Genomic DNA, 14217 nt, shown 5'->3' on the forward strand with positions numbered 1-14217 from the left:
TTATAGCATCTGGGGCAGCAGCAGTAAGGAGGGAGAGAGGTTGACTCAACAGACCTTCTGGAGGTAGAAGCAGCAAGATTTGCTGGTTGATTGTGCATGGGGCGTTTCGTTTCTGACTTGGGGTGTCAGATGGCAACTGGGTGGGTAACAGTCACAGAGAAATAAAAGGGCATTGAAGGATAGGTTTGAGATCAACCATATTAGAAAATTTTTCTTCTCTAATTTTATTTATTCATTTATTGCCAAAATATTTTCTGGCCCAGTGGCATTTATGTAATATTGTGTTGTGTATCAGGAGGGACGTGAGGAAGTGTGAGTTCCAGTCTTCTTCAGAAATTCAGCCATAGTTGAGGTAGCAAGGTAAACATTTAGTGAGTGACTGTTGGGTCAGCAGGTTTCTACTCTCTCCCTGCCTAGTCCATCTTCTTTGTCTCTCTGTGTCCTGCTCATAAACTTTTCAGCCCAGGCACAGATTTACATTTAGATAGGAGAAATAAGTCCTGGTATGTGATCGCACAGTAAGATGACTATAGTTAAAATAATGTATACGTATTTCGAAATAGCTAGAAGAGAGGATTTGAATGTTTCATCATAAAGAAATAACTTGTTTGAAGTGATGGATAGATATGCTAATCATCCTGGTTTGATCATTACATAGTGTACACATGTAATGAATCATTGCATTGTATTCCATAAATTTGTACAACTCTTATGTCAACTAGAATTTTTTTACAAAGGAAACTTTCAAAGCCAGTAAAACATAAGTGAAGCTGCTTAGCTTGGCATTCACATTTTTAAGAAACTTTTGCCAGTCTACCTTTTCTGCCTTCTCTTGTCACAAAGTCCTTTTGTCTTACATCCAGCTGGGCCTACCCACTCTGTTTTATCTTGTTTTTAATTCATTGTTACTAGTATTTCAAGGCTCATCTTGTTTTCCCTCTTTCCCACAAAACTTTCCCTAACCTTTTCACCCCCAATGATATGTTTTCCAACTCTGAACTCTTATTATAAACATCATTCATTTGACCCTGACATATATATCTTGTTTTCTAAACAGATTTTAAGCTCCAAGAGCAGTAACTATCTTATATTGTTAGTTATCTCCCATAGGATCTAGCACAGTGCTCAATAGGAAGCTTGTAGGTGCTTTTAAAAATATTTGCTACCTTTGTGAGAAAATTACAATTTAATGATAATTTTAATTAAGTAGCAAGTGAAAAACAACAGTTAGGATTCAGAGGAGAAAGATTCATATATGACCTAAAATGGTACCATGATCTTAGCCTTTTAAAGTAAGACTGTATTACAGACCTGTATCCAGGTATGGTCACACTGCCTATAATTCCAGCTTCTCTGGGAGGATAAGGCAGGAAGATTGCAAGTTTGCAGACAGCCTCAATAACAGTGATACCTTATCTCAAAATAAAAAGGGGATGGGAATGTCCCTTGGTGGTAATCTTCCCAGGTTTTAATTCCTTGTACAAAAAAAAAAAAAGCAGATTCATAGACACCCCAAACCTTTGAACTACGTCCACAAAGAAGCACTATTGTAAGTAGTGACTTTGCACTCAGTGTGGCCATAAAAGCGAATGTAGCCATTGTAATTTGGTATCTGTTATTAGCAGATTATCATTCTAAGCTCTGTATTTAAGGTGCTGTAGACTTTTGGATTTGAAAGTTATAGATGAGTGAAGTTTGAATTAAGTCCCTTAGATAATAATATCCCCCTGTCCTCTACCTCTTGGGGCTTTTGATAATACACAAGAATTGTTAATATTACATATCTTTCAGGCACAGTATGTAAATATTTAGCCAAGTCTTTAGGAGCTTTTGGCAAATGCAGAGTTGAGATGATGCTCCCTGGCAAGCACACAGAGCTCAGCTCTTTTGTTTGTAGTAAAATGGAATCCTGGTCCTTCAAGTGAGCCGAACCAGAAATAGGGTCAACATTTTCTTACAGGATGGAGGAACCTAAGAATGGTAGTCTTGAAGAACACCTCCTATGTTTTCAGAGTGCTCAGGTAAAGTTAAAATTCACTTTAGAAAATAATTTTGGTTTTCCTTAAACACTGATAAGTGCCTAGTTAATTCTTGAAAGTCCTATGCCATCTAGCATGGTGACAATGATTTTAACAGTATATAGTCGGTTCTCTGTATATACAAGTTCTGCATTCATGTATTCAACCAAGGATGGAATGAAAATATTTTGGGGAAAAATGCATCTGTGCTGAACATGTTCAGGCTTTTTCTTCCTATTAGCCCCTAAACAATACAGTGTAACAACTATTTACATAACATTTATATTGTATGAGGTATTATTAATCATCTAGAAATGAATTAAAGAATACAGAAAGATGTACATGAGATATATGCAAATACTATGCCATTTTATATAAGGCATCTATGCATTTGGGATCTGTGGGGGTCCTGAAATAAACCTACCCACCATGAATACTGAGATACAACTGTGTACTTTTGAAAAAATTTAGTCAAAATCGTACTTAGCTTCTAAAATAATTAAAATATCCACCAAATGTTTATCTTTGAGTAATATACCTTCTTTATATATATATCTTCCAAGATAAACTAGTTGGTAAATATTTGATAACGTATCTGAATGAACTAATTTACTATTTGGGATAGTTAGCTTTAATTCAACTGTTTTAGTTGAGTTAGTTGTTTTAATGACTTCAATCTTCAATAGTAGTTCTGCAGCCCTTTTTCATGGCAGTATTGTGGTCAACAGAGCTAGTTACCTATCAGGACACTTTCTTAATCAAAATGCTAGAATCATATGATCTACACATGTACAATTGCTTATTTTTCTGTCTCAATCAAGAGATACCAGGCAACTAAGAAGTGGCTTATTCCCTTAGACATTAATAATTGATTCCTCAAGAGGACATGTCCACTGACTTTTTTAGTTGTATATGAAGAGTTTCTATTGGGCAAGTGCACTTAGAGATCCTTCTGTGAGTTGTGATTTCGATAGGTATGTCCATCTTTACATTGAGTTCATCTTTTGCTTATTGATTCCCTAAAGTTCTTTATATATTTTGGGTATTGATTATGTAACTCTTAGATACATTTATTATAAATTATCTCCTTAATTGTGACTTGACTTTTATTTTTAATTAAAAACAGTTTTATTATGAGAATTTTCAACATATGTAAAAATGAAGAGAGTAGTATAATTGACCCTTATATACTCATCACTTGGCTTCAGCAGTTAGCAACATTTTACCAATCTTATTTCCCCCGTTTCTTACCTTCCCATAAAGGAGATTGCAGATCCATGTCATTTTTTTTCCTGTAAATTTGCTCATTATGTATTAATGAGTGATCAAGAAGTTTAAGAAGAAACACCACCGTCCTATGATCATGCCTAACAAAGTTAATAATTCCTTAATATTCAAAATTTCCCTTTTATTCTATGAATATCTTTTTACAGTTGATTTATTGGGTTGAGGAGGAACCAAAGCAACTTCCACACATCGCTTTTAGTCTTTAAAAATTTTTTTTCTTTTCTTCACTGTACTGGGGTTTGAACTCAGAGGCATTCTACCACTAAACTATATCCCCAGCCTTTTTAAAATTTTTATTTTGAGACAGGGTCTTAATAAATTGCTGAGGATGGCCTTGAACTTATAGATCTTTCTTTCTCAGCCTCAGGAGCAGCTAGATTACAGATGTGCACCACTGTACCCAAAATATTTTATAGATAGTATGTGTGCTTCCTAATTCATGAACTCTTTAGATGCATATGGCATTTTTAGTAATGCTGAGGTTGATCAGTGGATTTATTGCAGATTGTGTCATCTTGATCTTTTTACAAAATTCTTTCACTTAATAGTTTTAGTGTCCATCAGTAATCTCTGCCTAGACTCATTAGTTTGTTTGTTTTTTTTTTTCTTTTATCAGGTGTTGTAAAATGATGATTGTATAATTGTATTTTCTTTCAACATTTATTAGCTGGATGCCCCTTTACCCATACCCTCCCAGTACTGGGTGCTCTACCACTGATCTACTTCTGTAGACCTTTTTCATTTTTTTTTTTTTTTTTGAGAATCTCACTAAGTTGTCCAGGCTGGCTTTGGAATTGAAATCCTGCCTTAGTTGCTGGGAATATAGGAATGGGCCACTGCACCTGGCAGAATTCTTTTATAAAGGAACTATTTTTCATCAATTACTTGTTCGTATATAATGCAGGGTTTTTAGGGAATGTAGGAAAATGCTTTTATTACTAATTTTCTTCATTTTAACTTTCATAATATTAAGTTGCTGTCTTAGCAGCCTCTAGTAACCATATGGTCAGCAATTTTATGTTAGTGTCCTGAACTCCAGTAACCACAGGAAGTATGAAGAGAGACAGAAAATACCTGTATGCTCAGTAGGTTGCATCATAGGAGTGGATCTCAGCGTTAAGGAACCAAAATCTTTTATAATGGGTAGTATACATGTCTGCCCTTTGCTCCAGATGGAGATATTCTGTCTCCTAAGGCTATTCATTACATAAACATCCTTGAATAGAGTCCAAAACATAAGTAGCCATTGCCTTACTTTTCAAGATGTGTAGTAAGGAGAATTTTCTCTCAATTTTATCCATCCCTCATTTCTATACTATCTTGATTTTTGCAGAATTTTCCCATGAGTACGTCATGCTGTCAGCTCTTTTGATTAATTTGACTGACAAATTGGGACTAAGCCCATTCATTTTATCTCATACAACATTTAGTTTAGGTTACTGTCAACAGGGCTCCAAGCAGCAGGATAAGTATAACTTTCAGTATAACATCAACCATGCCCACCGGCATCTCAGATCCAATCAGTTGCACAAATTTAATAAGCCAACAGAGTCTTTGGTTTTCTCTTGAATTTTCTGTATTGACCTTTCCACTTAGCCCAAGGCATTAATCCAGATAGCTTAAAATGTATTACTGATTGCACAGGGTTTGTCTTAACCTGTAAATTGAAAGTCAAGGACAGTTTTTCATCCATGAGAACCCTGTTCATGATTTGAAGCAAACCTGAGTGACCTCAGCTGAGGTACAATGAAGACTTCAGTTGAAGTCAGATGACAAATATGTTGTTTTTTTAATTTTAAAAAAAACATGTTTTTTAATTGGAGGACTCTCATAGTAGTATGTGTAAAAATTGAGTGACTTATATATCTTTAGGAAGCTTCTGTGAATAACCAGCATGGCCTTGTTTTGAAGTCATCTTCACAATCATTGGAGGGCTACATGATCAACTGGTGGCATTCCCTTAAACATTTGAAAGTCTTTTACAACTGCGCCTAAGATGCATATTTTGAGGAGTGAGGCAAGTTAATGCCTGCTTTCAAAAAAGAAATACAATCCCAGGACACGCATGATGCCCCTATAAAAGATAGCATTTGGACTTTTTGGAGCTCTCCAGGATCCTTCCAACATTACCTAACAACAAGCTCTAACAACAAAAAACTTTAGAGTTTATAAGTGAGTCCAAGTAATTAATTCTAGTCTTTAGATTTGGAGATACTGCTTGTAAGTGGTATGTCTAACTTGTTTTGTTATACCACCAGCTGAGAGGCATTCACCTCCCTCAGACAGTGCTTGAGTGGTGGCCTCAGAAAAGGGGAAGACATCCGGAGTTTTTGACAGGTGTTTTGCATAGAAGGGTCAGCCATTGGAGGCAGGGCCATTATGTACAGTTTTTGATAGATTTTTCAGTAAGGTTAAGGGGAAAGGAAGTCAAATTGTGAGCAGATGGAGGATGACAGACCCAGCAGGTGAATTTAAAGTGGTCACAACAGTTTGGGAGAGACATAGCAGAGCATTTTCCTAGGTGAGGAAGGCTGTAGGGGCAGTTTCTTTCTTATTTTTTTTTTTTAATTATTAAAGATATTTATGGTCTAGGGTTGTGGCTCAGCTTTAAGGTGCTCGCCTAGCACGTGTGAGGCTCGGGTTTGATCCTTAGCACCACATAAAAATAAATAAATAAAATAATATAAAGGTATTATGTCCAACTACAACTAAAAAAAATTAAGAGAGATTTATTATTCCTGATTGCATAATATAGGTATAAGTGCCAGCTACAGAGTTTCTGTTTTGTGTTCTGAGTTATATGCATGAGAACCCTACACTTTCTTCTCATTACAGTCTGCGTCTGTACCTGCTACTCTAAATCCAGCAAGGAATTTATATGGTGTGACACAGTTGACTTTATAGAGGATGCTTCTTTTTGCTGCTTCTGTTTAAAATTTTTCTTCCACGATGTCTGTTTTCTGCTTTTCCTCTTTTTGGAAACTGATTTTTTTTTCTCCTGTAGCAGTTTCAAATGACACAGAACATTGGCATTCTTCCTTCTGTTGTATCTTCTAGGGTCAGGGATGTTCTCCTCCCAGGTGTCAAAGTTGTTCTCCCTCTACCTCCAGAGAATCAACTGCCCCACTTCATAGCTTCACCTTTCCCCCATCATTCTCTACTGCAAGGCTTTTTGTCTGGAATGGTCAGGTACAAGAGGGGCAAGAAACTTTTATAAAACTCCACTTTATCCCACAAGGGCCACCAAAGGATCAAGGAATGAATCAGCAGCGTACTCAAAAAAGTGGTTATTATCTTATGATACAGAACTCAGCCTCGGGAGAATTCAGATGGTTGAACAGAATGAAGTTTGAGTCTTCTGGATACCCTGTGGCTAGAGTATGCAGAGGATGTACCAACTAGGCTGTCTCAGGATGTCCTTACTGGAAAAAAAGAAGCAGGCCAGGAATAATCAGGACAGAGCCATAAATTTCCAAAATAGGGAAAAAACTTTATTTATTATTTGTTATTTTACTTTATGGCTGTTTTTGAGTCTTCAATTCAATGGAATTTAATTTTATATATAGTAAGAGGGCAGGATCCAATTTTAATTTTGTTAGATAATCTATTACCATACCATACTTTTCTATAATCTGCAGTATCAGCTTTTCCGTTAATCAAGTTTTCGTGTGTGTGTCTGTCCTTGTGCTCTTGATCCTTTTTTATTGGCTTCATAATTGTCCCCACACTGTCCTAATTACTAAACTTTTCTAATATTTCTGGCTATCTGATTGGTGAGTCTTCCAACCTTGTTCTTTAAAATTATCTTTGCTTAATTCTTATCCCTTGGTGTGTCTATATTAATTTTGGAATCTGCTTTTGTTAGATCTCTCTCTCTCTCTCTCTCTCTCTCTCTCTCTCTCTCTCTCTCTCTCTCTCACACACACACACACACACACACACACACACATACATACACACACACACACACACACACATACCCATTACTGTTTTTATTGGAATTGCATTGTCTTTATAATCAACTTGGGGAGAATTTCATCTTTATAATATTAAATCTTTTAAGCCATGAGCACAGCACACCTCTCCTGTTTGAGGAACATCTCCTTAAAAACATGATATACCAGTGCAGGGGGAAAAAAAAAAAAGAACCTGACTTCTCTGTCACCCTATACACAAAAGTTAATTTTAGATGGATCGTAGACCTCAACATAAAAGCTAAAACCATAAGGCTTCTAGAAGAAAACAAAAAATGTTTTACTTTGAAGTAGGCAGAGATTTTTTAGGCCATGAAAAATATGAGACATAAAGGGAGGAAAAGAATATCTTTACCAAATATCTAAAAACCTCTGCTTATCAAAAGATTTTAGGAAGAAAATAAGTTAGCAAACTACAAACTAGGAGAAAGTATATGCAGTGCATATTTATGACTATATAAGAAAGGAAAGAAGCAACCTGTTTTTAAAATGGACAAAAATCTTGAATACTGTTAGCCAGCATCTATATATCAGAGAGAACATTTGATATTTGGTTTGGGTGAATTGGCTTATTTCACTTAGCATGATAATATCCATTTCTATCCATTTACCAGCAAATGCCATAATTTCATTCTTCTTTATGACTAATATTCCATTGTGTATATATAACACATTTTCTTTATCCATTCATCTGTTGAAGGACACCTAGGTTGGTTCCATAGCTTAGCTATTATAAATTGAGCTTCTGTAAACATTGATATGGCTGTGTCACTATGGTATGCTGATTTTAAGTCTTTTGGATATATGCTGAGGAGTGGGATGACTGGGTCAAATGGTGGTTCCACTATAAGTTTTCTGAGGAATCTCCATACTGTTTTTCATAGTGGTTGCACCAATTTGCAGTGCCACAAGCAATGTATGAGTGTACCTTTTTCTCTATATCTTCACCAACATGTATTGTTACTTATATTCTTGATAATTGCCATTCAGTCAGGGACCATTTTATTTCACTGACTACATTTGGCAATGTCTGGAAATATTTTGATTGTCATGATTGGAAGGAGGAGTGTCATGCTATTGGCATCTATTTGGTAGAGACCACAGAGGCTGCAGGGCACAGGACATAAATATCCTGCGGTGCACAGGATATTGCCCCCCACTGCCCACCAAAACATAGTTATTTGGTCTAAAATGATTGGTACCAAGGTTGGGAAACCTTGTTCTAGAACCTACCCTTATCACCAAAGCTGAGTCAGCATCAATCAGATTTTTGACTGTACACATAGTCCAAATCAATTGCTCAAACTTGGCATTTTCACATGTTAAATATTTCTTCCTGACAGACGTAGTATCAAATTTTCATAAATATATGTAATCTGGGCTGGGGATGTGGCTCAAGTGGTAGCGCGCTCACCTGGCATGCGTGCGGCCCGGGTTCGATCCTCAACACCACATACAAAGAAAGATGTGTCCGCCGATAACTGAAAAATGAATATTAAAAAATTCTCTCTCTCTCTCAAATAAATAAATAAATAAATGTAATCTTAATTTGGAGTTAGAAGTCCACAAATCCAGACATGTCCAAAGTCAAAATTATATGTATCATTTCTGTTAAATTTAAGTTGCTATAGGTTTTATTTTTAACTTGCATTAAATATCCAAACACCACATACAAACAAATGACCTTTGTTATTGTTCTTTAAAGTGTATGTGAGGGGAATGGATCAGGGGAAATACATGATAGTAATTGATCTTTTTTCTTTCTCCACAGAATGACAGGCAGAGAGTTTTTCTCTCGTTTCCCAGAACTCTATCCCTTCCTTCTCAAACAGCTGGAAGCTGTAGCCAGTACAGTGGACAGGTAAAAAGATGAAAGGGTGCGGCAAAGTAAAATTAGGGGGTGAAGTACTTAATTAATCAAGATTTTTCTCCTAGGCAATAATTTTTAATGAACTTTTTCCTTATAAATGACAGTTTTTTAAAAAATGGTATTTTTTAAATAATTATATCATGTTGCCTGGCTCTCGATAGTAGATTTGTACCTGAAAAGTTATGTAAAATCCTGTTTTTATATTTGATTGATATTTTAAAAACCCTGTTTAATGTCAAATTTTGTTAAATTGAATCCTCTTTCAGTGTTACATAGAAACTAGTTTTTCAGAAGCCCATGATGATTTCTTCTGTTACGAGTTATTTTCTGCCAGGTGCGGTGGTACAGGCCTATAATCCTAGCAGCTTAGGAGGCTGAGGCAGGAGGATTTCGAGTTCAAAGCCAGCCTTAGCAAAAGTGAGGTGCTAAGCAACTCAGTGAGACCCTGCCTTTAAATAACATACAAAACAGGGCTGGGGATGTGGCTCGGTGGTCCAGTGCCCCTGAGTTCAACCCCTAGTACCACCCCCCAGACCCCCCCAAAAAAGAGGGCTTCCAGTCTCATCAGGGCAGACAGAGAAGTTCATTGTTGCCCTTTCAACCACACCCTATCACTGGTAGTGGTATTTTTAGTATGGACATTAGAACATGTGCCATTGTATTCTGCCAGGGGTGTTTGCATATCGTGTGAATATATGTGAATAGTCTGTAATAGGAAAATAAAATTATATCAATGAGTTTTTCTTCTGTTTATGATATATTTCCTCATATTAGTAGTTTGTGCAGACAGACTTTGGCCCTAGTATGTTCATGCCTTAAATATATTTGGACACCAAAAGTTTCACATTTCATACTCAGAGTAGTAGACTCTGCTTAAGCAAATGACTGAATTTGAGAAGAAAATCATGTGCAAAAGCCCAATCCCTGATTTTTCCTGGAGTTTTTTCCCTTTTGATGAATACTAGGAAGATATGAAATGAATGGAGAAAAAAGTGAAAAAAAAAAAAAAAGGAAAACTCAAAAGAGTCTCACTTCATATACAGAATTAATTACTTAATGAGAAAGTGTTTGAAAATAGTGCCTCAATTCTTAAAGTTCAGATCTTTTGTGTACAACCACTTTTTTTTTTTTTCCAGTGATCTGGGGCAATTAGACCGTCACCCAAGCATGTTCCTGTTACTTTTGGTGCTGGAGAGACTGTACCCCTCCCCGATGGATGGCACCTCTTCTGCTCTCAGCATGGCACCTTTTGTTCCCTTCATTATGAGGTATCATCCTACGTGGAAATAGTGGGGGTGGTCATGGGAATTTTGTGAGAATATTTTAGTTTGTTTTTATTTCAGAAATTATTATATAATAAGAGATGTTAATTAATTAGTTTATTTTTTACCTTGGGAGGGATCTGGTATAGACAGGAGCAGGAGGCTTATTGCCCCTGCCCCAGACTCCCCTCCAGTGTTTCAGCGGAAGATTCTTCTCTCATGGGTGCACCCACTGTGTAAGTAGTGTTTTCCTTGGAGACCTGCCTGGTAATGGGTGTGTGGTACTGATACAAGGTACCTCTTTTGAAAAACATAGCCTGGTGTTTGCATTATCCCTATGTTGAGCTCACCCAGCATGGTGCAGACTTGCTCCTGGCATATAGCCCCTGTTCAGCAGTTCAAGAGGACATCAGGACACCTGGCTCTTCACTTGGAGGAATGTGCTAGGGCATGCAGGGGTGGCTTGTTGATGGCAATGCCATGTAGTACAAGTTCCCACTCATCTCCTTCAAGCTTGGAGTGCCTGAAAAAGAAACATGAACATAGAATATGCATGGAATTCAGAAACAGGCTTTCCTGCTTCTGGAGCCCGTGGCCCCAGTTTTCATTTTAGATTAAACACCACAATAAGCAGGCCTTCAAAAAGTATTCACATTTTCTTGAGAAACACTCTGGAAGCCTATAGTACTGGTTAACTTTTACCTTTCTGCTTACTTCTTGACAAAACGGCAACTTCATTTTATTGTATCCACTGAAAATTGAAATAGACTTGGAGCAGAAGGATAAGAATACCAAACTCAAGAGAGTGTGTTTATTATTTATGTGGTGCTCTGGGTTCCACTTCCGGTTTCACAGAGCTGACTTACGCAGTTTAATGTGAGAAACCATTAAACATGAGATTCTGACGTGTGATTGCTGTGGCCATTTGTTTCCAACAAGCCCTGGCTGTGGCTCTGTTATCTTTGATCACAGAGATGACTCACTCAAGCTGGTTTTGTTTCCTGATACACTAAGTTACCAGTCTCCCTCATCTAGCATTTGGTGATTCATTTTAGGAATTTGGGTGGTCAGTTTTACTTTCAAGTTCCCTTTTATGACTATCTGGGGGAAAAAAAAAAACCAAGATATAGTTTTAGAAAGGTAATGTAAGGGGGAAAGGCAGAGAATCCCAGTGTACATTAGAAACAAAAATATGCCATAGAACTTGGTAATCAGTCTGTGTTGAAAACATTGTTTGCAGGAGTTTTTTTTTGTTTTTTTTTTGTTTTTTTTACTATCAGACTATGATGTGTTGGATCCTGGAAGCCAGAAATTACTGCATTAAAAATATCTTTCTAAACTTATTTGTTTACATATAATCAGAATGCACATACTACTTATTATCTTCAAAGCAAATATTATATACAACAAAATTGCATTAATATAGAAAATTTAAATACTACTTTGGAGCTACTGTACTTAGTGTGTTTCTTTAAAAAAAAAACTAAAAAGACACAAAGTAAGAAGTTTTTAATCATATTGTCCTGATGAAAATGTTGTAGTCAATAGTTGCTTTCTGCCTGAATACAGATTTATAGTGCACCACCAGAGGAGAAGCTCTGCAGTGGATTCCTTAGTTGGTCAGTAGGCTGGGATTCATTGAGGGTACGTGTGTCATAAAGCAATGTTTCTCAAATTTTAAGTTATAAAGATACCACTTGGGAATCTCATGAATTCTGATTCAGTAGAGTCTGGGATGGGCCTGAAAATCTGCCTTTCAAACAGACTTCCGGGTAATATGAGACTGCTGGTCTAAGGACCACACTTTGAGTAGCAAGATTACATTTGGGATATTAAACATCATCAGAGTCATGTATATGGAGACATTTAATAAATTAGACAGGAGTAGGGTCACACTTGGATGTACTTGGTTAGGCTAATTAAGGAGTTTTATAAAAGTAGATTTTGACTCAAGAGTGTAGAATAAGCAAAGATGTATTCTGAGCAGAGAGGTCATTAGAAAAAAGCCTGCTTTTTTTTTTTTTTTTTTTGCCAGGCACTGGGCATTTTGTTTACCATGACTTCTAGAGGAGGAGTTTTCACTCCTGTTTTTCCCATCGAGGAAATTGAGGTTCAGAGAGTGAGCCAGTTGCAGAGTTGAAATTTGAACCCAAGAGTGCAGGGCTTTGTCAGGAGTATTATATGTACTCTTTCTATTACACCAAAATAACCAGCTCCCTTTTGAGTTGCCATGCACTTAAGCCACATTGAATGTGCCTGTGAGGCTTGAATATTATGCAATGAAGAGAGACTGAAGACTATGTCCCCAGTCACTGCATCTGAATACAGGTCGTTTTCAGGGTGTATCCATTGGTGGGATTGTGCCTCATTTTGCTTTTCCAGTACTAAAGGTTAGTTGATTGGGTTGATCAGCCATATGTAATCAGACACACATCTGTGGGATGGTGGTCCATGGCCAAATACACTCTTGTCCCTTGACCATCTACTGTGGTAAATGGAAGGAGCCTAGATTAAAATTAGAATACCCAGTTCTGAGTAGCATCAATTTGCTATAGCAACAACCTGTGCTACCCCAAAATGTTCACACTGGGGAGATGAACTATAAGTGGATCTTTAAAAAAATAGCAAATTTGATAAAACTGCATACATTTGATTTAATGACCTCGGAGAACATTACTCATTAAGAATGTAAAAGATTGATTGTGAATCCTATTATTCCAAAGCAATGTTTGTGGTTCTGGTGAAGACTGGGCAGTTTTGATTTGGGGTAGCTGCTGAAAATATGGATGTACACATAGGAAATAGGTGGTGTTTTATCTTAATAGCATCATTAATGGGAACATAAGTACTTGGAAGAGCTCTCATTAGACCCAAGGATACTCTGAATCTAGCTAAAGAGAAAATTTTTGGCTAGTGGGAGTTGCACAGTTGCTTTGACCATACTAAAGTGAATCCTACAATGCAAAGACGATTAAAAGCCTAACAACAGCTTTTATTTCCCTTGATTTATGTATGCTTACCTGCTATTTCTATCCTCTCTGCATTGCTAAATACCATTTGTATTTTTAGTCCTTTGTTCCACATTTAAGAATATATCCAAGCTTAAGGTTTTTGTTGTTGTTGACTGAAATCTTAAAAATCTCTGGTTTGGATTTTCTAGTTGCGTGTGTGTGTGCGTGCACACAGTTATAATTGTTGCAACATCTTAGGACAGAAATAATAATATTAATCCCAACATCTTGTTTACAAATTTTCTTTAATCCAGTGTATTTTATGTGCCTGATGTTTTGCTGGATCCAGGTCCGCAGTCCTTTACCATATTAATATGATAACGCCGATTTAGAACTATTCACCCTTCAGTTGAAATACCACAGAGCATAGTAATTCATGTTTTCAAAGGAAATGTGACTGGCTTTGTGACACAGCTCACTAGTGCCCACTGTCTGGGGCTTTCTAGACACTAGAAGTCTTTTCAGAGACTAAAAAGTCTCCTGACATGCATCTTTGAATTCCTTTTCACAGGCAAGTTTCAAGTTTCCCTTGAAGAACTGTAAGAAACCACATATGCCCCAAACCTAGGCTCCTGGAGTCTTGAACAGAGCAAAGACCCAGGACTCAAAAGACTGGGTTCTGTCCAGGTTCTGCCATTTACTAGTTGTGACACTTGGACAAAGCTCTTTATTCTCTGCAACAGCCTGGTGATCTGTTTGAGGGAGCGGGGCAGTTGGGAAAGTGGCTCTGTTGCTGAAAACTGAAATTGCAGCATCTGATTAATATCTGTGGAGAAACTCTGTCGTTGCCTTTCA

At 36.9% G+C, this 14217-nt stretch overlaps 1 protein-coding gene and 1 long non-coding RNA gene across 2 annotated transcripts in view; one reads left to right on the top strand and one right to left on the bottom strand.

Annotated features, from left to right (window-relative positions):
• Thada (THADA armadillo repeat containing) overlaps positions 1-14217 on the top strand; it is a 318367-nt gene that overhangs the window by 136668 nt on the left and 167482 nt on the right. Inside the window, exons 27-28 of the mRNA XM_046425124.2 lie at positions 9051-9140; positions 10286-10417. Of these exons, the coding sequence (XP_046281080.2) occupies positions 9051-9140; positions 10286-10417 (222 nt within the window). The remainder of the gene's footprint in view (positions 1-9050; positions 9141-10285; positions 10418-14217) is intronic.
• LOC124079549 (uncharacterized) lies at positions 4001-11221 on the bottom strand. Its single transcript, XR_006847392.2, has 4 exons — positions 11114-11221; positions 10762-10934; positions 8694-8760; positions 4001-6727 (listed from the first exon to the last, which is right to left on the bottom strand). It is a non-coding gene; the product is annotated as an uncharacterized LOC124079549 (long non-coding RNA).

Source organism: Marmota monax, unplaced genomic scaffold, assembly GCF_021218885.2.
Source record: "Marmota monax isolate L192 unplaced genomic scaffold, Marmota_monax_Labrador192_F-V1.1 WCK01_AAM20220418_F8-fsc00015, whole genome shotgun sequence".
Classification (NCBI taxonomy): domain Eukaryota; kingdom Metazoa; phylum Chordata; class Mammalia; order Rodentia; family Sciuridae; genus Marmota; species Marmota monax.